The 21944-nt window shown below is 43.5% G+C and overlaps 1 protein-coding gene and 1 long non-coding RNA gene across 2 annotated transcripts in view; one reads left to right on the top strand and one right to left on the bottom strand.

Annotated features, from left to right (window-relative positions):
• Window positions 1-7330: 7330 nt before the first annotated feature.
• Window positions 7331-15874, bottom strand: nr2f1a (nuclear receptor subfamily 2, group F, member 1a). Its single transcript, XM_080765447.1, has 3 exons — window positions 14631-15874; window positions 12560-13087; window positions 7331-8732 (listed from the first exon to the last, which is right to left on the bottom strand). Exons 1-3 carry the CDS (start codon window positions 15061-15063, stop codon window positions 8458-8460), a joined length of 1236 nt encoding a protein of 411 aa, XP_080621573.1. The 5' UTR covers window positions 15064-15874; the 3' UTR covers window positions 7331-8457.
• Window positions 15875-16183: 309 nt separating this feature from the next.
• LOC308316541 overlaps window positions 16184-21944 on the top strand; it is a 10989-nt gene continuing 5228 nt past the window's right edge. The window contains exons 1-2 of the long non-coding RNA XR_013964176.1: window positions 16184-16380; window positions 17455-17876. This is a non-coding gene — a long non-coding RNA (uncharacterized lncRNA). The remainder of the gene's footprint in view (window positions 16381-17454; window positions 17877-21944) is intronic.

The raw sequence follows: 21944 nt of genomic DNA, 5'->3' as shown, positions 1-21944 counted from the left end.
AGTAGGGCCTGTTTATTCTTGGAAAGGGGTGTGATGGATGTATGGAGGGGGGGGGGGGTTGTAGATTAGTATAGAATGCATTACAGCAATTGAGGATCTGTTATGTTTAGACCACTGTGGAACTTCTGCTGCCTGTCCTGTCCCTATAAGTATCAACTTCCCATAAGCAACAGGTTAACTGTCTTCAAAACAAGCAATAACTTCAGGATATATGAGCCTTATATATGAGCCTTGTTGTTATTGAGTCATCATACCGCCGTTTATATAAAGGCAACACTTGCTGCTGCCACGCTGACAAGCATGAGGCAAAGCGCGCGTCTCCTTCCAAACTGACCAAATAAAAGAGAGAAAAGAAGAGCAGCTATTCCCTAAAACTATATAGGCCTATACAGTCTCTCTCGCCTCTTGGACTTTGATTCCACAACGTTGCCTCGTTACACGCTTGCAGACAGCTCTCCTCTCAAACCAAACTTTTCCTTTTTCGGTCTCGGGGGTCTCTCTCTCTCTCTCTCTCTCTCTCTCTCTCTCTCTTTCCGGTGCTGTGATTTATGTCGTGTCCACGCACGCACGCATGAGCGCGCGCACACACGCACGGTGGAATAAGGCATTGGCACTCTAGTTTGGATGCCACGTGTTGATTAATTTGTTAATGACAGCCCTATAGTCTGAGTCATACACACAAGTTGTCACCACCTCTCTCTCTCTCTCTCTCTCTCTCTCTCTCACTCACTCTCTCTCTCTCACACACACACACACACACACACACACACACACACACACACACACACACACACACTCCCCTTGCTTTATCCATTTCACGCAATGCATATCACACAAGAGCACATATTGAACATCACAGAGAGAGAGAGAGAGAGAGAGAGAGAGAGAGAAGGGGGGGGGGGGGGTTGGGGGGGTCAGAATCAAATAATCAAAATATGTCTCTTACTTTATTTTACTCTGTTTCCCAGCAGACCTCCATCCTCGCGGTCGATGGAGCTTGACTGATCCCGTCCACAAAATCTGCAGTTAACGCTAGTTGTTCGACACACATCGCTTTAATTAATATATTTCTGCATGCGTGTGTGAGTGTGTGTGTGTGTGTGTGTGTGCGCGCGTGCGCGAGCGTGGTGTCGTACAGAGAAGGAAGAAGAAGAGTGCAGATTGAGACATATTGAGCTCGCTTTAAAAGGATCATTTCATGTGGGAGGTTGGGACACACACACGGAGTTTTGGACTCGTGACTGGCATTCCGGAGAGACATGCATATTTTAAAACAACAAAGCGAGATAGAGACCGAGAGAGAGAAAGAGAGAGAGAGAGAGAGAGCGAAAAAGAGAGGGGGGGGGGGGGGCTGCGATGGGAGGGACGGCAGACTTGGAAAGAAGTTAGTTATCTGATGAACAGCTGTCATTGTTGTTGGCCAAGACTATAGTTTGTCTGTATACGCCTTATTAAGATATATACGTTTCTTAATGTTCCTTAAGACCTGCATGAGGCCGATCTGATAGTTATCACACTTTCAAGATTTTTCTTGCAATTTTCTCAAAAATAGCAATTGTACAAGCTCACAGTGAGATATTTGAATTGAATAGCCAATACAATACTACTACTACTATTACTATGCTACTACTACTAAAACTACTACTAGGCCTATATACTACTACTAAATATACTACTAAAACTACTATACTATACTAGGCTACTACTACTCATAATAATAATACTAATACTATAATAATACTAATACTAATAATAATAATTATTATTACAATTATAATGTAAAATGACAGATGATTTCTTGGTTTTATAGATTCAGATGGGACCAAAGTCATTCAAACTCACCCAAATAACCAATGATAGATCATATTAGATACACTTTTTTTTCTTTTTTCTGTATTATACCCAAAGGCTAATACAGAATTAAATGTTCAACGTTGACAGGTTTTAAATTGGCACTTTTTTGAAAAGCGTTTTATATCCCTGCATGATGACCATAATGCATGCATGTTGTGTCGTTTTTAAATAGTGTTTTATAGTGATTAACAGCCTTGGCTAAAAAGGCTTGAAGCCAAAAGTTTAAAAAGTTTCAAAGGATACACATTTTCAGTTGTAGGCTATATGCATGGCTCATTATGTATAGCCTATGGCCACCGTAATGCCAAAACCCATGGCCTACAATGCAAACGTCACAATCTATTATAATGTATCTTCTGACAAGTTATAATAACCTGGGTTGGCACGGGTGGTCCCACCCCCATGATGCATCGCACATCTAAATAATGACAATCCAGACAGTTCCTCCCAGTTGGACGCGTGATAGGCCTACTTGCAAAGCTATTTTTTCCTAAAGTCAAACAAATGTAATTCTCCAAAGTAAGCCAACATGCTTAGCGCTGTCACTTCTACACAGCCCTTACAAGATTCCCCTTCTCCCCCCTCTTGCTTCGCTAGATGGATTTCTGTTGTGTGTGGAGAGTCAGTCCATTTGCGCAGGCTTATTATTAGTCTACTCTACACTGAATGTAGCCTATAGCTACTGCATCGCAATTGGTGGCGCTTGCCGACAAGGACAAGCGTCTTCCTGTCGGCAAGCAAGCGACACATAAGTGTAGAAGCCTATATACTAGGCTACCACTGAGTAGATAAATGAGGCTTAAAGGCATAAAAATGTGTTCGCTCTGTGACGAAATGTGTCCGTTGAAATGAAGGCCAGCCAGGGGAGACAAAGGGGGGGAAATGCACTGGATATCTCTGTTAGTTGTCAGCATTTGGTCCATGGCTATGGAATGCTAATGAGTGAGAGGGGTTCTCTCTCTCTCTCTCTCTCTCTCTCTCTCTCTCTCTCTCTCTATTTCACTTTCTCAACCCCCTCCCATCCTCTACCCCCACTTCTCCCTCCCCCCCCCCCCCCTCTCTCTCTCTCTCGCGCTCTCGCTCTCCAGAGCAGAAAAGCGGATCGATAGCTGACCCGATGGTTTGGCCATTGCTTTATTTATCTGGCCAGGCAATGATATTATCAGCCTTGAACGTTATATACAGCAAACGTCTTCCTAAATCAACACAAAGGGATCGCTTACACAGCGATCTGCTATGGGCTTTCCGCGACCACCTCCCTCCCTCCTTCTCTCGCTCTCTCTCTCACACACACACATACGCGCACACGCACATGCACATTGACAAACATATGCGCTCTATACGCGCACACAGGGAGGCACAAGAAGGAGCACTCGCACTTGACATCTTACGCACGCGCGTGCTCTGTCTCTGTCAGCCTCTCTCTCACCAACACACACACACACACACACACACACACACACACACACACACACACACACACACACACACACACACACTGCACACCCCACATAAAGAGAGGCGTCCCCTTATGTTACATTCACAACTGGGGCTATTTTCCACCCCGTGGGGCTGGATTTGATCCATGGCTTAAAGGTTGCCTGTGAGGTCCGCGGACGGATCGCAGAAGAACTAGCCTACAACTGTGATCGTTGAGATTGTTAACAGCAACGTCTACGGTAGACGTCCCTCTCCAAACGCTATAAGAAAACCAGGGCCATTTTGTGACACATGCACAGCAGCAGCAGCTATATCTCTCATGGGAACCTCTTTAATTTAGAACACTTTCTCCTCAGTGCGCTGTTTGCAGTCATCTTTTTTTCTTTTCTTTTTTTACATTTCACAAGGTTAGGCTATTATGCGGTAGGTAGGCTATACGACCACCAGACACTTGTCCACACTGTCGACATCATTTTACGCACAAGGATAATAATGGAAAATAAGCCGCGTCATACTTCAGAGGGCCTCTCTCTCCACTCGTCCGCCGAGCGAGCTTCTATTTGTGAATTGTTATTGTTTCAAACAACAGTATTTGTCAAATGTGACTGAGACGCTGGTTTTACTATAAGTGAAATGAAGTGACGTGTAACACCATAGAACATTTCCAGTGCTGCTTGCGTGTGGCATGCATGCGCAAGCGGCGCCCGGAGCCATTGGTTGCAGGAGGGTTTGGAGGGAAATAGGTTCGCTGACAACTTGGGATAATAAATGTTTCGCTTTCAGACAGATATCTCAAACGTGAAATCGCACCCAGCTGCTTGTGTAAGCAAACAAATAGCCCCATGTTAGGAGTCCTTCACTTGCGGGTTGATGAATGAAACCAGACAAAGGTAAATGGTTATTTAACTCGTTTAGGAATAACACGTTTGGTAACCGGAGTTTCCGAAATTACCGAGGCACAAATGGGTCCTATAGCGCCACAAATCCATCTCCCTTTACACAGCCATAGCTCTATCTGACAGTAGCCCTATAGTTATCATAAAACATGGCAACCATACAGCGTGTTGTTAGCCTCCTTTTATAGTCATTTTCTCAACAGAACAATGGTCCGATTTCTATACAGCGGCGGACAGTGAATCCCTTATCAATGATAGTGCACACTTACAACTTACAAGCACGCCTCGGTGGAACAAATAAAAAAAATGAAACAATTAGGAGTTATTGTTCAGCAGCATTTTTCAAGTGTTGCATAATGCGTTCAAATCTGAGTCACTGGCAGTCTGGCACACAAAGCTGAATTGTCAAAAAATGCTCAATGTGTAAAAAGGGGGAGAAACAGTGCATGGAAAATATATATATATACATGTTGATGTTTCTATTTTCTCCTCGGCTCGTGAAATAGATGTATTGCCTATACTGAATCTTTAATTAGGAACACATGGCACGGTTTCATCTATTTTGAACTATTGCTTTATATAGCCCGTAGTGTTGCAATTGTAGAACAGAATGCGCTCAGCAAAGGATGAAAGAAAGTCACTCTAGGGGGATTTAGAATACATTATGTGGAGACAACCAGTTGAAAGCTGCATTTAATAAGGCAGCAAACAATTTAGTCCAGGGGCTACATAAAAACCGACCCAGACTGCCGTGTTGTTGGACAGTGTTAAATCATGTCCAGTCCATATGAAATTTAAACATTTAATCTTACACCGCCCCCCTCCGCCTGAATCGACATATAGGATGCGAACAAAAGCATTAAATAGCTTAGTATTTCAAATTATTTCCAAATCCAAATGCAATAATCGTCCAAGCCTTTTAGACTATCCTATGCCTCTTCGGCACTGGTTATGTTTTGGTCTCTATTTAAGACTCGTGCGCAAAGCAGACAAAATGGGCATAATTCCCCCAACATCGAGCTGACCTATTCTGTGGATGTTCTTTCCGCTGCAGGAAGAATCACATCGACAAGTATATGAAATAAAAATAACCCCTAAGGGGCATTCGAAGGAATATATGACATTGGGATTATTTTCGCTATTGACCTGCATGCACGTCTGATAACTGCATGACTCAAACATCCAGTCTCTCTCCCATCCTATAGCCTATACGGCCGGGTCGAATAGGTCTCCCACCACAGACAGGCTGGTTAGAGCAGCAAACCTCTCTGGAAGACGCAAAAACAACAGAATCATTTTTTTTAAAGAGAGCATACGAGGACAGACAGCCCATAGCTTCACAAGCTAAACAGCACGCTAATTGTGCAAGAATGGCGCAGCCAACACACGAACAAATAAAACAACAGCCGGTGGGTACCCCTCCCCCAAGCTTTAGGGAGACATAAACGTGGCGATCTGTGCAGATATATAAATATAATGCAAGACACTGCATGCTGCCCTGCAGCCCACAGCTTCTCCAGCCCATATCCTCAACCTTCCCTCGTCACATGACGATAGGAATATATCACACTATAGCCCGTGTAATGGAGAATGGAGATGTGAATAGACCTACATTCAGTTAACAATTAGAACTAATAAAAGCTCCTTTCCCCCTTCTTAAAACCAACCAATTTATAACCTTCACGAAAGCAAAAACCTTTCTACTGCATGTGAGGCTTGTGGCAGTATAGCTGATAGCTTATAACTGGCCATACCACGTCATTTGTGTGTATAAGGAGACAAAAGGAGAGGGAGCCAGCCAGACCCATGTGCAAGAGCTGGGGGGAAAGACATTCTATGTAACTCATCTAGCACATTATCGATGTAGTCATTACGTTTCTAAATGTATCAGACAAACCAAGGCCGTATACATGTCTGTACTCCTTTCTCTCGCACTGCGTGCACACACACGCACGTTTCCCTTCTCATTTGTCTTCACTCACTCACTCTGTGTGTCTCTGTCTGTCTGTGTGTCTGTCTGTCTGTCTGTCTGTCTGTCTGTCTGTCTGTCTGTCTGTCTGTCTGTCTGTCTGTCTGTCTGTCTCTGTGTCTGTGTGTGTGTGTGTGTGTGTGTGTGTGTGTGTGTCTCTCTCTCTCTCTCTCTCTCTCTCTCTCTCTCTCTCTCTCTCTCTATTCCAACACAATGCATCACATTCAGTGTTCCTATCGACTGGCTTACATGCTGTAAAATACATTTTCCAGATTGATCACGCGCATCACGGCGGCTTTGCAAGCGAGCGAGGCCCAACCCTTTGCCAAACGACGCCTATAAGCTACATCAATATTGAGGCATGTTGCATGCACTATCAAGGTGGAGTTTTTTTTTTTAAAGGAGAGAGAGAATATTTGTTTGTTTGTGCTTGCGTGAGTGTGTGTGTGTGTGTGTGTGTGTGTGTGTGTGTGTGTGTGTGTGTGTGTGTGTGTGTGTGTGTGTGTGTGTGTGTGTGTGTGTGTGTCAGATAGAGAGAGAGAGAGATGGGGGGGGGGGGGACGGGACATACATATTTGCAGACAGACAGAGAGAATGGAGAATCACCTTGATTAAGCCGCGGGAGGTATAAGCTAGAAGGGGTTCGGTGCTCATGTTGTCTGGGAAAAATATGAAACATTAATGCGCTCTGAGGCAGGCAGGCAGTGTCGCTGCTGCTGCATGCACCAGGCAGGCTCCACTACATATTGCCCCTCTCTCCTTTTGTGCTCATATGGGCAGTTACGTCAGGGCGTCCGTTAAACGGCGAGGCAGTATGATGTTTACCCATTGAGTAATCACAGCATGACTTCTTCTATCTTGTCACTGGTGGTCGGTGCAATATGGAGAGCCGGGGTGAATGTGGTTGTCAGTTGTCAGCTATAGGACACAGTATAGCCTATGACCCTGCATGCATGAGTGTTAACTGAACTCCGAGATGGACCATTCCAGGTCCATTTTATCCACGTTAAATTAACAATCAGGATTTTACTGTGCTCTGCATAATGGAAAACGGGGCTTACGTCAAACTACGTTAAACTAAATTACGTCAAACAGTAATTATTTGGACCTTGCTATTTAAAAAAAATACCTTGAACATTTGCTGACATGAAAAGGCTTGAGAATGAGACCATTGTTGCCTATTTGTTTTTTAATAGTACAGTCACCATCACACAACTCATCACCCGACCGTTCTGCAAAAAGCTGCATCATGGAGTTTAAGCAAATCGAAAAAGGCAACAACCAATAAAATTCAAGAAACAATGAAAATCTTTTTTTCAAGACGAAACAAACAAAAAAAATGTATTTTTTTGAAATGATATATTAAAAGTGCTTTTGATTTTTCACGTCTCTCCTCCTCCTCTTTGACTGATGATCGACTCCACCACACACGCACCCAGTATACGACCGAGGGAGGAGAGGGGTAAGTGGGCGTCCCTCTCCCCCTCGCACCGTTAAAATGTCCAAGGAGGTTGAGTTTCTCTCTGCAGTGACAGGTCCATAAGAATCGTAGAATCAACGGGAAAAAAAGTTCAACCATCAGTTGGTGATATTGTCATAGCGATTAGACTGTTTCTTAATTGTCTAAAATTTGTCTTTATTTTTTTTCTCTTGTTGTTGTTGTTTTTTTTCCTTTTCCTTCTTCCTTTCTTAATTTCTCACTTCAATTTTAATTCTTGGAGAACATAGCTTCGACAACATATATCGCACTCATTATAAGAAGCAAAAAGGTTATATCAAAAAATTATTAGTATAGAATCACAGAAACCCTGGTTTGGAACCAGAAAAAATACAAAACAGAGAGGTACATAGACACAGGACATTTCTTATAATTGCTTGGAAACATAATATTCCCGCTAAAGTCTTGATTTATTTTTTTTACTTACTGCGCATATGATGTTTTTCATTTTATTTGTATTTTTTTCTTTTTTTTACAAAAAAAAGGAAAATAAAGACTAGTATTTTACAAAATGAAGAGTATTGTTCTTGAAGAGGAGAGTGGCTTTACACCACGCAGGTGTAAAGTAAGTCCCATGAGTTCCATATTTTTCTGTACATAATGTATTCCATCTCAGTCCCAGAAGACAAAAAAGAGAAGAAAATAAAAAGTCATGTCTTCCACGTTTCTCTCAGAAAAGGTCCTATATATAGTCTTCTTGTGTGGAGGTGAGGGTGTTGGGGGGGGTTGGGGTGAGGAGAGTGGGGATGCTGTATTTTGGTCCATTTTTCTCTCTCTTTTTGCGCGCTCTCTCATTAGGATCATTGGATGGACATGTAAGGCCAGTTGAAGCTGCTTCCGGATAATAGCATATCCCTGATGAGCGTTTCAATAGGAGTTTTACCTACCAAGCGGACGAAAAACAGCTGCTCGATTACCGACGAGGAGACGGTGCGCAGCGAGGGCAGCCGCAGCAGGAGCTTTCCAAAGCGGCTGGGCTGGTTCGGGTACTGGCTCCTCACGTATTCCTCCAGAGCGCACTGGGACTTCTCCTGAAGGCTCTCGATGTGAGCCGAGTCTGACAGGCCGCAAGCGTCTGCAGCAGACCCCAAAAGAGAAGAGAGAGAGAGAGAGACACACACAAACGCACTCTGGTTATCATTCAACATCAGCGTTACGTGTTATTGACAAAGTGGAAAGAACAAACACCGCTGCCCAAACATGCTACATCACGCTGACTGAGGGGGACTGTCATGCAGAATAAACAACGGGCGCTCCTCTGCTGAAGTGGGGGAATGCACCACCGCACAGCGAGGATATACCCGAGCCTCACACACACAGCAGCCATGGACTCAGGGAGGGAATATTCAGCGGTGAAAAGGACACTAAAAAACGGCGCTATACTCTCATACGGAGCCTCGTGGAATATGGAGAACTGATGGAACACGCAGGAGCATGAAGGGCGAAAGGTGGGCTATATAGGCCTGAAGGCCACTATACTCGTGATGTCTGGGGCTCGGGGGATTCAAGTATAAGGGAAACATAAACGACACTGATGAATCTGAAATTACACTGGATGTAATGTGACCTAATTACTTTCAGTAAGCTGTGTTAAGTCATTTTGCCCGGGCTCTTTTCTCAATAGACCGTTCTGTCTTGGCCTGTTTTTCGAATGGAGCCCAGGAAAGACCCCTGGAAGCAATCACATTTATTAGCCGGGGTGAAGTCAATAGTCACGCAAAAAGAACGTAAAAATGTTGCGAAAATGAGCCAGCACAACACGTGCAAAAATGTGTTCTCTTTTCGTACACAGTCGGGGGTTGTTGTAGCCTGCCCTATATAATTCCAGCCCTGCACGAATAAAGACATGAAGACACAAAGTTCATGTCTCACGATATGTTTTTGCACGTTATCAAGAAAACTGTTTATCACACAATCCACTGCCATTTTGTTGGGGGGGAAATGCCGTAAACGGTTGTGTAGGAGGCCAGGCTGTAGTTCATTGGCATATGGCCGTTATAAGACCGAGCCTATAACGATTCTGTATTAAGCCGTGCTTTTGTGGCTAGGCCTACTGCACAAGAGAGATAGCTTCGGTTTTCAAGTCCTAATACATTAAACACTGGACAATAGTATCCGAGAGGCTTTTAAGTCTAATCGTGATTTCTCAGGGCTATAACTCACTTTGGCCAGACACAATAACCTTATGAACTCGCGGACTGCGTGGGGGCAACGCTGAGTTCTCTCGGGGTGATTTACTATGACCTTAGTCCGGCCGACCAGGCCCCATATATGCAAATCAGCTTGGATTAACGATGAGTGTCCCACTGTCCCCCCTTTCAATACACACAACAATCAGTCTGATTGAAATGAATTAAATAAAAAGAAGACCAAGAAAAATAAATCTCTTGCAAACTATAGAATAGCCATACTTGTGAGAGATGCACTGCAATACAACACAAGCATATAGCCTATATACCCATGGAGTTCAAGGCATTGCAGGGACTGGGGGCGCACTTGAATGTGTGTCAAAGGAGATCTACGTATAATCACCCCCATAGCTCCCCCACACACAACGCCTGCCTGTGCCCGTCACCCGTGCACACCCGTGCATATCACTACATCAACAAGCTCAACACGGGGGGGGGTCACAATCGATACGACTATTTATGTGATAGATGGGCAGGTTGGCACATTGTGTGCTCATATATGGACCCGATATGTGTGAGGCAATTATGGGGCGAGTTATGAAAGAATACGTTTTGCCTGATCACTTCCAGTGCGTCAAAAGACAAATCTCAGGTTATTGCAAAGTAAATCTATGTATGCTGGTCCTTGGCAGGGCTTGTTTTGGCCAACAACATCATTTATAGCTTATCACAGCCTAACTCTCTTTTAGAAAACAAATAAAGTGTTATTATCTGCGTTAAGTCTCTGGGTTTTGGGGATAATTGGACGAATTGCCGACACACGGCAAGAGAGAAAAAGGTAGATTGCATGCGGTTTACTTTACACACCGTGTTGCAGGCAGGCTCGTGGGCAATTCATTTAACTGCAAGCTTATACGACACATTTACGTCTTAAAGCAAAGTTCTTCTTTTTTCTGTCTCTCTTCCTCAAACATTTACTGAAAATGTAGTTTGACTTGGTGTGTCATTTAAGTATAGCTATACTACGCCGTGTCAAATTAGCTGCCACGTCCAAAAATCTGAAATTTAATTATTACGCCTCTAGAAAGTTAAAAATATCTAAAATTAAAGAGAGCCGTCCTCATGAGACGGAGGAACAGAGTTCTACTACGTGGTAATGGTCTATTCGCCAGAGAAGAGAAAATGGAAGGGCTGAGGGCGGTTTAATAGCTTTGAGTAAAACACTTCCCCTGTCTTTTTTTCCCTTTTTTCTTTTCTTTTCTTTCCTTTTTTTTTTTTTTTTTTTTTTACATAAGAGTCAAAACAAGTTCACACTCCAACTTAGGAGTTTAGATATATTGCAAAGCATGTTATACATTTTTGGCGATAAGGTGATAATATAACGTAATATAATAGCCTACGTGATCTAATATAATATAATACGCAATTGAAAGTTTAGGGTGAGATTCAAGCCTACTAAAATATTGATACAAGTAAATAGCAGTGGAGGAGAAATCAAAACCATAGGCTACATTATTATGTGTGATGTGTGATGTCTCTGTCAGCACTAGCTCTGCATGTGATGCAGCTGCGTTGCTTTCTAGGTTTATCGACTTTGAGAAGTGCATTTACATTTGTTTAAATTAAAAGTACGCCAAATAAAATAATACTCCCCATGCATTCAGAATTCCTTCTAATTGTAATAATTATCCCACTGTGTCATACAATTTTGGCGATGGGTTTAACGTGTTTACTTATGCGGTCAAGACGTGCATGGTGCATGTTCAAAAGTATAGTTTTTGGGGCCTAGCAGACCTCTGGACATCTTTTGTCGACCTTCCCCTATACACATTTAGCTAAATGGCAGCAAGTGTCCACATTCAGCTCCAAATACCAGCTATAAATTAGCGTTCACCTAAGTAAATAAGGATATTTGAGTCTTTGCTCTGCATGGTCAGCCCACCAATTAGCCTACACTGGGTGAGTTACTTTTGAAAATGAATTATTCTGACTTCCACGAGCAATGACAAGAGCATCCTATATCCACCGATCAATCAATTAATTAATTGGTCAAAGATTACATCTTCAATCCATCTATCCAAGCCCCTATGTGTCTGTACTATACAGACATGGATACGATTACGTATTATAGTCAACTTCAGCAGTATTCTTTGATGTCGGCATGCTGAGGATTATTTCCTGTCCTCCCATGACACGTGTTTGTGCACGCAAAACAAGAATAAAAGCATGCACCACAAGTCATAAATACATCAGCTGTCACATCCCAACAAATCACCCGCTATTTTATCTCTGCGCATATATTATTTGACACCTGTTCCAAATCCCGAAAATACAATTTTATAGACGTCAGCTTATCGGCAACATCTGCCCACAAGTGTGCCAAAAATGTTTTAGATGACAATTATGAAATTATGTTAAATGTACGGAGCTCTCAAATAGCTCGCCTTCAAACACGTTTAAGTGGGCCTATATAGACTGTAAAAACTTGACGCGCTCTTTCAATCTGGATTTGTTTACTCTTCTAGTCTTCTTATGCTGTGGCTGTGAGTGACATGAAAATGTATGCAAGTGGATATGCAGCAAGCTGTTGTCAGAGCAGCGCCATAGCAATGACTATAGCCCCATACGAGACAGACAGCCATGTTCTTATAAATGCCTGTGCTTTTATCCCATAACTGCCGCCGGCTGCCTCTCTGCACATGCAAATTGTGTGAGTGTGACTAGGCTATATTATAGGCCCCAGTTCATTTTATAACAGCGGACAGACACCCACCTGATGTGAAAAGTACTATCGCCTTGATGCAGCTGTACTCTGCCGAGTCGACGTGCAGGGCCTTGAGCTTCTCCACTTGCTCCTGGAAGATCCGAATGTGATCCATGAAAGCCACGACGCGGTCCGCGGACATCGGCGAGGCGTGCAGGCCCGCCGCGGCGAGCAGCGGGGCCACATGCAAAGGCATGGAGCACTGAGCCGCGTTAAGCACAAACAATTCGCTCCACGTCAGCCTGAGCAGCGACACCTGGTCGGTGATCTGCAGGTCGGGAAAGAAAGGGATGTTTCTCGCCCATTCCACGGCGCTGAAGAGCAAGCGAGCCGCCAGCTCGCAGATGTTCTCGATGCCCATGATATTGTTGGGCTGCATGCACTGGCTTCCATATCGGGACGTCGGGTAAGGCTCGGCCCGGAGCAACAACGAGATGTATCCGGACAGATAGCAATGGCCGTTCAGAGGGTCCCCGTTCGTCAGCGCGTACTGGCCAGGGTTCGGTTGGGTTGGGGGCATTCGTCCTCGCTGAACCGCTGACAAAAAGAAAGAGAGGGAGAGGAAATGTGCATCCAGGACTGATAAACATTGTTTATGTAATACAACCAGAGTAGCCTAAAGCTATAGTCTCTGCTTGCAGGCTTAACGTTAAAAATCAAAATCCCAAAAGATATATAGCCACAGCTGGTATGCTGTGTTGGTAGGCCTACTACCGAATCATTTTACAGACAACATAAACATTAAATACAGAACTGCACTCCCTTTGCATTCGAGTAGGGCTGATATATTGTTTTCATGGATATGTAGGCTACAAATTAAAAATATATCTTTCTCTCTTTATCTCACACACACACACACACACACACACACACACACACACACACACACACACACACACACACACACACACACACACACACACACACACGTTCTACATCTAAATGCAATTTTATGTGACCTAACATTCGCCTGCACGATATTTGTCAAATTGTATAGTCTACCAAGCCTACCTACACCATAGGGGCATTTGAAGGCCGTGGTTGATTATCAACGATGCGTGCTGCAGTAGGCTTTTTATGCTGCTCTACTTTTAGGATTATCAACGCTTTGATTTGTGTTAATATTCCACAAATGCGCCAAAGCACATTACAATTCCGACCGATAATTACTACTGAGCGCAAAAATGTGTACACATTTTACCCTCTCCAATAGCTCACTCGAAAGACAACGCAACCGCTATATTGTAGCCCATGTGTAATATTACCAATTAAATATTAATATATAGCCCGTGGCTAAAATTCACTGCACATATACTTGCGCAAGTATAAGCGATTAAAAAGCGGGAACATTTGCGCGTTTTAGCGATGAAAGACTATAGGACGAGGAGGGAAAGTTAACGGCCTTTGATGCACATGCACGCAGGGCAAAAACAATGAGCCGTGCACAACTTCAGTGCATGGCATTGTGCACTGTGCCTGGGATGTCTAGTCAGCATATGGAGCTGGAGGGAGAGCGAGCGACGTCGGACTTGTACAGCGTCTGTTCATACCAATAACTTATAGGCTATACACGATCCGTAGTAGGCCTATTTATTATAAATTAGCCAAGCTGCACATTGTGGAAATGTCTATTAGTAGAATGCACGCACGTGCACGCGCATGGGCTCACTCACTCACTCACTGACACGCATACACACATAGGCTAGTTCTGCCGCCTTATAAGACTGCACGGTAATTGGGGTCTGCAGTCTGCTAAACCCCAATAATGTCTTACAGATTAGACTGTGACAAAAATATGAAAGAATAAAATAAATAATACCGCAGACTATAATAAGTGGTGATTTTGTAGAGCCGCCGAGTGTCCCTTGTGTTACCCCTCTCTCATATAATAGATTTATATTTGAGGAGAAAGACGGATCACTCGTGCAAACATTCCCTGTAAAAACATGGACGGAAGACTGCGGCACTTATGCCCAGTCAGTCATATACTAGCCTGTGTGACCTTAATGCAATATGGCAGCCCTACCCGTCTGCTACGAGGATGCAGTAATCACGAGTGGCATTAGAAAAATATATTCACCTTCCCGCCGCATTCCCACTTTTAAACATTTCTTCAGCCGACAGTATTGGCACTGATTCCGGTGGTGCTGGTCAATGGGACAGTTCCTATTGGCACGACATGTATACGTTAAGTTCCTCCGCACGCTCCTCTTGAAGAAACTTTTGCATCCCTCGCAGGTGAACTGGCCATAGTGTTTGCCGCTCGATTTGTCTCCGCAAACAACACATTCTATATGCTGCGCCTGGCTCCCAGAAGTCTGACTCTTATTCTCCCCGGCGGTTCCCGGCGTCGACGGGGGTCCCGGCTGAGTGGGGGTCTGCGGAGTGTGCGGTGCCGCCGACGCCGCCTGCTGTTGCTCCCTCGCCGGCTGCGCTGCTGGGTTGGGGCCGCTCGGAGGTCCTCCGGCCACATCTTCTTGCGGATCTCGCCAGACGCTAACTACCATTGCCATATCTCGGCCCCGGAAAGTGCTATAGAGCGAAATGATCGCTGGTGTTTATGAACCGTAGAGAGAAGGAAAAACGGCGAAGCCCTCAGAAAAAAAGACAACGGTGCAGTGCAAAGTCAAACCGGAGCAACAACGCAATCTCACAGGGTAAGAAGCGAGTAGAAACGCGATCAATACATTCAAAAACAGAGGAGGCGATAGAATATAGGCACCCGATCAGGATATGCAAGTATCGGGAGGCCAGTTCCAAGGTAAATTGCAGACAGCCATTCAGGAATCGTAATCTTGTAGAAAAACCGTAGCAGACGTAACAAATTGCAGTTTGGTATAAAATAGCCACAAAGGAGGCAGCGGCGATTCACATGGACGTAGAAACGGGCATAAAATCTTTCTCTGAAAGACACGCCGATCCCAAAGTGCTGCGGAGAAATAAATTCCTTTCTCTTTTCTTCCTCTCTCCTTTACTCCCGTCTTCGCCGTAGGAGGGGAGGAAAAAACTGAAGAGCTGGATTTTACATCTATATTCTTAAATAAACCTCATCTCGCCCCAGTGAAAAAACCGCGTCGCCGAGTAAGTGTCCATGTAGTTTCGCCTCTCCGACAGGAATGGAGACGAACAGCAAAAGATAAAAAGGAGAAGGAGGGTGAAAAAACAACAACTAATAGAATATGCAAGAAGGAGAGAGACCCCCAAAAATGAATGCGCTTAAACGGGAGGACCAGCAGCGGAGCAATGTTTCCGAAACGGGGATCTGCGCGAATGTCTGTATATAGTGAACTTTGACACTACTATTGAAACTGACACGTTTCTATGGAGATCGCTGCGCCTTATATGGTGCTCGTGTCAAGGAGCCAAGAGAGGGGCTGCTGGCAACTGATAATCAAAGGCGACTGACTGGCCAGAGCCCTGCATTGAGGGGGGGGGGGGGGGGTGAGAGAGAGAGAGAGAGAGAGAGAGAGAGAGAGAGAGAGAGAGAGAGAGAGAGAGAGAGAGAGAGAGAGAGGGAGGGAGGAAAATGGGAGGCTAAGGTTAGCCAAGCCTCTTTCTCTCCATTGGTTAGAGTCCTCGTTCCTTGCTACCTACGACTATAGGGGCTCTGACAAGCACAATTTACATTGAGCTCGCCCCGCGCTGCTATTTACTTTGAAACCTGATTAGTATGGGCCGTCTATTGTCACAAAAAAGAGGAAGAAACCGGGATAGAATACCCGAAAAGCTGGGGGTAACGGCGGGGACAAAGCTTTACGCACGGGAAATAAACAAACCATAGCGCAGCGAAAAGGGACCCCGTTTAACAGAACCCCCCAAAGTTCGAAATGGTTTGTGTTGAACTGTTATCCTTATTGTGTGAATGCAGGGATATCATTATTGTTCTACCCGTAGATGTTTTATTTATTTATTTATTTATGTATTACATATGTATTATTGTTTTAGCATGCGCATTGCGGTGTAATAAGCGTCTCGCGTATAATCGTTGCATTCTCGCCGTTACACAATCAGTTTAGTGTAAAAGTGAGTGATAAGCAGCGAAATGGCAAAAGGGAGAATGATGCATAATAAGACTTAACGGGATGCGGTATTACAGCGGGCTGCAGAAAAACCCTCTCTGAATTGCACGTCCAAATAAGGCACATTCAATAATCGCGGAGGTCCAATAGTCCTCCCCGGCCGCTGAATGGGTGTCACATTATGTCTTAATAATGACAATAATTCAAAATCATGTGAAGTTGTTTGAAAATTGCACGGGGATTCCGGCTTTTTGTAATGTGGGTTTCCAGAGGCTTGCTGCCTCTCCAGCTCAAAAAATGTCTGGATCGCGCTGCCATCTAGCGTACGATGTACAATTACAGCCTCATATGCTCACAGTCATCAAGCATGCATTACAAAAAACTTGTCTATAAAAAAAGATATGTCAATTATACTCTCGAGTGCCGTATATATTTTAATGCACGATAGCTTCCGGGGTTTCTACAAACAAAAACAATCGTCTTAATAAAACATTATGTAAAATTATGGAAAGAAAAACAAACGTAAAGAACAATACATATATAGCTGAATTCAAACAATATTGTGTGCGTGATGTTTGAAACGTAAAATATGCTGCGCATGATGTTCCAAATCAGTAGGCTATACAAATATAGTAGGCTGTGTGGCAAAAGAACAAAACAACATAGAATTATAGTTTTAATATAACATATTACATAACATTATAGTTTTGTGAGAACTATAACAAGTGCCTCTGAGCCCTTCTCGGAGCTATTAGGAGAAAGAATGGAGCGTAAATATGCATACAGTACAGTGCCCCTTTGAAGAGACGCATATAGGAGGGATGGGTGTTTTTTAAGTATTCAACAACAGAGCTCTCTCCTCTCCTCTTCTCCCCCGTCCCTCAGGTCTCGGACACTCCACTGAAACTCCCCGGCCAATGTCTCCAGCTCTTTGAAAAGGTGAAACGAATAAGATTAAATCGGACAAAGATTTTTTTCCCCTTCTTTTTTTGTAAGTGTATCATTAAGATTTAACTCCACAGATTGAGGGGGAAAGAAAAAAAGGGGGCTTGCATGCATGCATGCATGCATGCAGGAGAAGGAGAAGAGAGGAGAGTGAGTGAGAGGGGATAGCGAATGGGAGCAGGGGAGAGAGTCTAAAGAAAGCTATAGAGCTGGGCGAAGCGGCGAGAGAAAGGAGAAAGTGGACAGGAGGACATTAAAAGAAGAAGAGAGAGGCGAACTGGCGATGGCTACTACTATACCACCAGTGGAAGAGAAGAGAAGCTATACCGCGGGATAAAGACGTGCACCGTTCAGTAACGCAAGTAGACTATTTATTATTATTTTTGTATCTATCCTCCAGGCTCATCCACTCCCCAAACTCCACACAATTGTCGCTAAATGCTAGACTAAATTCTATTGCCATGCATGCCACATGACCAGAAACTAAAGTCCAAAACCTATAGCCTATATGCGGTCGGACCTTATCTTCTTATAAATGTCAGACAGGCAGCCGTTAAACATTCCGCAGGGCAAAACTCTGTTAAGTAGTGGACGTTGTGTATTTCCCCCTCCATATACTGTAACGGCATTACGAGGGGGCTTGTTTGTCCGATTTTAAGCTGTCGTCGCCAATTTGCGCGTTATAGACATCAGTGGTGTTGTTATAATGCTGGTGTATATAGGCTACAGCAGTGGACCTCACCTGCACACACGGCTATTTGTTGTTTGACCACATAATGCAAAGATCGATAGCAGCTTGTTTGTCTCAGCGATAGTGTCAACGGATTAAAAGGACCAGTTATACCAACCGTGTGCTGATCAGGGAATCTGACCGTTCTCTGACCTCCTCAACGCGCCTCTATACACCCATTTATTTTCCTGTTTAGATGGATATAATAGCCTATAACGTCGCGCTAATGCCTCATGTCTATGGACTGCGCATTATTTCTCAGAATGGGGCTGAATTTGAGCAAGTTGATACATAACTTCCCCCTGTCGATGCAATGGTATAACAACACGATGCAATTACAATGTAAATAACATTGCGTTCAGTGACATTAATATAAAACAATTGCATTAAATATGTATATGAGGATTATATTATTTCACCACTGCAAACAACAATTCCGCACGGGTTAATTTAACTAGTGCATGATTATATATATATATATATATATATTTATATCTATATAACTTCTACAATTGCCCCAGTTAACTTTTCCCTCCCATGTATATGAAAGCAAAGTAAATAATTAAGTTATTTTAAATATGAGAGAAACATGTTTATTTTATTTTAAAAGCCTCTTTACCTCCAAGCTTTGCTGCTTTGGGGAGGAAATCGTGCGTATACGTGATTTATGAAGTTATTGAAAACGTGCAATGGGGGTGACTCGTGTCATTTATATCAGGCTGCGTGTATGTATTTCTGCAATCTGCAGTATAGTCTATGAGGGTCACTAAAGTAATACAACAACCTTAATTTAACGTATAACATAACATGAGTCCATGCATGGTCATTTCATAATACTTTTCTCGGTTGGTGAGCTTCCAAACGTATAGCCTATACACGCACGCGCACACACACACACGCACACGCACACACACACGCACGCACACACAGTCAGCCAGGATGTGAAGCAAGCAACCAGCTGAGGTCACGTAACCAAGACCCCCAGCAAAGACATGATCGAGCTAGAAAGAAAGAACATGAGCTCATGTGAAACTTTGTAGAAATTGATGAGGGAACGTGTTCGCTGGTGACGCTGAGCAGTGACACTCGCATCCTCCATATCCAGTCCACTGTGGGGGGGAAAAAAAGACAAAGAGAGAAAGAAAAAGTAAATATAATCAAGAGCTTGGTTCGCTCACCGTGATGGACCCCATGGGGGTCTCTCATGAACACATCTCATATAAAAACACACGGCTAATGTTTCCAAAGGGGGGTCCTAAACAGTGTGTCTCTCAACATATCTACCCTATAGCTCAACAGAATATTCTTGCTTTTTTTCCTCCCGTCTTCATAATGTAGGCTACTGCATATTAGACGTCTCAGCTAGAAATAATGCAGCATGCTAAACCAACATTATACAATGTAATCATGAATATAGACAAAGAGATGCAGATATGTGCTAAACATCATATTAGTGCTTTATGTGTGTGCAGGGCCGGGGTGCTGGTTGTTTGGACAATATAAATGGGGTTAATAGTGTTGACCATGCAGGCCTATAGCTATACCACAGTATGTGGTTGTCTAATAAGGGGGGGGGGCTCCCTATACCTCTCCAAAGCAACTACACACTTGTTGGATTTCACTATAATAGCCTACTGTATAGTACGGGGGAATCATGCGAGGATGTTCACAAAGTCAATCTAAATTAATAATGGGGAATGATGTGAAGATTAGCCTGAACACTCATTGCTTTGTCTCTGTGTGTCACTGCGTGCTGTCGCCTTTGCATATACAGTCTTCTTTATTGATTTGTAAACTATTAATGTTTTATAATTAACTAATTTGGTAAATAGAAGATCCCCAGGGGTGGGCGTGGTGGTGGTGTGTGTGTGTGTGTGTGTGTGGGGGGGGGGGGGTAACGTGCCTTATATTTAAAAAGCGCATGTTCTTTCGGCCTGTACGTTTTATACAGTGTGACATTTCCATATTGACTATTAATAATGGCATGTTTAGTATATGGCCCAATCACAGAATAGCATTTTCCGAGTAATTTTCAAGCGCATGACTTTTATAAATAAAGCCTTTTCAAGCTGGGTCACCTTGACGTTATTCCTGGATCACTTGTAACTGTGCTGCTTTTTTGGCCTGATCCACTCTGCAAAGGCACGTTCACAAATAACCTATATACTTAACTTGATGGTGAAGATATTATTTTATTCAATTAAGCTGCAGTCGTCAAATAGGCTATTATGCGTTAGTTCCAAAACAAAAATGAAACCAGTGTTGATTTTTGACATTTAGGCCTATATGCAAAATGCCACGCTGCACTGCCTGTTTAGTGTATAGTTGATCATTACATTTCTCTGTTGATTATTGCATTTCTCAACACACAACAATTTGAAAACCTATATTGCAAAAAACAGTTTGTATGCCTATACACATTAGCCCATGTGCACAGGCCTAATATAGCCTATATTATTCTCAAATTTGAATACAAAAATATGAAGAAAAAGTTTATGAATCCAAACTGCTGCCGATTATTCTTCATGTTTTGAATTGAGTGTTTTGTTGCGGGGGCGCAGCTTTAAGTCGCCCCGAGTTGAAAAGGAGGGGGGTTGTGGTGGTGGTGGTGGGGGGGTCTTTGTCCGCTCCTGATCCCCAACTATTCTGGGGGGCTCAGGCTGGTGTGAAAGGGACGAGAAGGTCACTCGAAATCGCCTTTTATCCGCAGCCTCTTTCTCTATGGATCAGCAACTTTCAATAGACATAATCTAATCGCTCTTAATGGAAAGGCTATTCGTGAGAAATAGGGAAATATCGTTGAGCCGGCGTACATGCAGCCACTTAAGGCCGTAGTATTTAACAAGGCAACGTAAATTCAAATTATACACCCCCCACCCCACCCCCCCCCCCCCCCCACACACACACACACACACACACACACACCATTGATGATGCCACGGGGACATGCGTGGAAATATGGCTCTGAAAACAGAACCATAAGAAAAATAAAATAAATGTAAAAAATAAATTCATGACAGTGGAAATTAATACACAAAAGCACACAGTCCTACATTTTACTATAGGGTATAGGCCTATATATTTTTTATTGTATTTTATGAATGCCTATGCCTGTCTTTATAAAAAGCTTGGTCATGTGGAAAGTGCATTATATCCCATTACTAGTTTGTGAGATATCACAAACTTTCGGTGTGGGATGAAGATAAACTTACTGATATCAATCATGCATTTTGTGCACTCTCATTTCATTTGGACCGGTGGTTCTCCGGGACTTGAACTTCTCAGGTTTTCTAGCTTTAGACATGATGAATGGACTTTCATTCCATGGGGTGTTTTTTGCATCCAACGCCATAATTGTGGGACAACGATCGAGGGGGCCGACGGAGTGACTTTCCCAATTAGCCTGAGGTTGGGATTGAAGTTTAGAAGGACTGTCAGTTTATAAATGCTGTGGGCGATGGCTTTATTGCTCACACAAACCCATCGTGTCTTTAGAGCCTGCGTGCTAATTACCCCTGGATGGTCCCAGCGACGGAGATCATAAATCCATTAGCAAAAACAAAACCTTGTACTTCCACACACACACATGTGCAAACACTGTAATTTTGTAGTCCGACTCCACCGACCAGAAAAACCCAAACTTTAAGCACCAGGCAGCAGTAGCTAGACCAATAAGCACACATTGTTATTGTTAAGAGCG

Source organism: Protomyctophum bolini, assembly GCF_963924005.1.
Source record: "Protomyctophum bolini genome assembly, chromosome: 6".
Classification (NCBI taxonomy): domain Eukaryota; kingdom Metazoa; phylum Chordata; class Actinopteri; order Myctophiformes; family Myctophidae; genus Protomyctophum; species Protomyctophum bolini.
The sequence above is the reverse complement of the archived record's forward strand: the minus strand, read 5'-3'. Positions and strand labels throughout refer to the sequence as shown.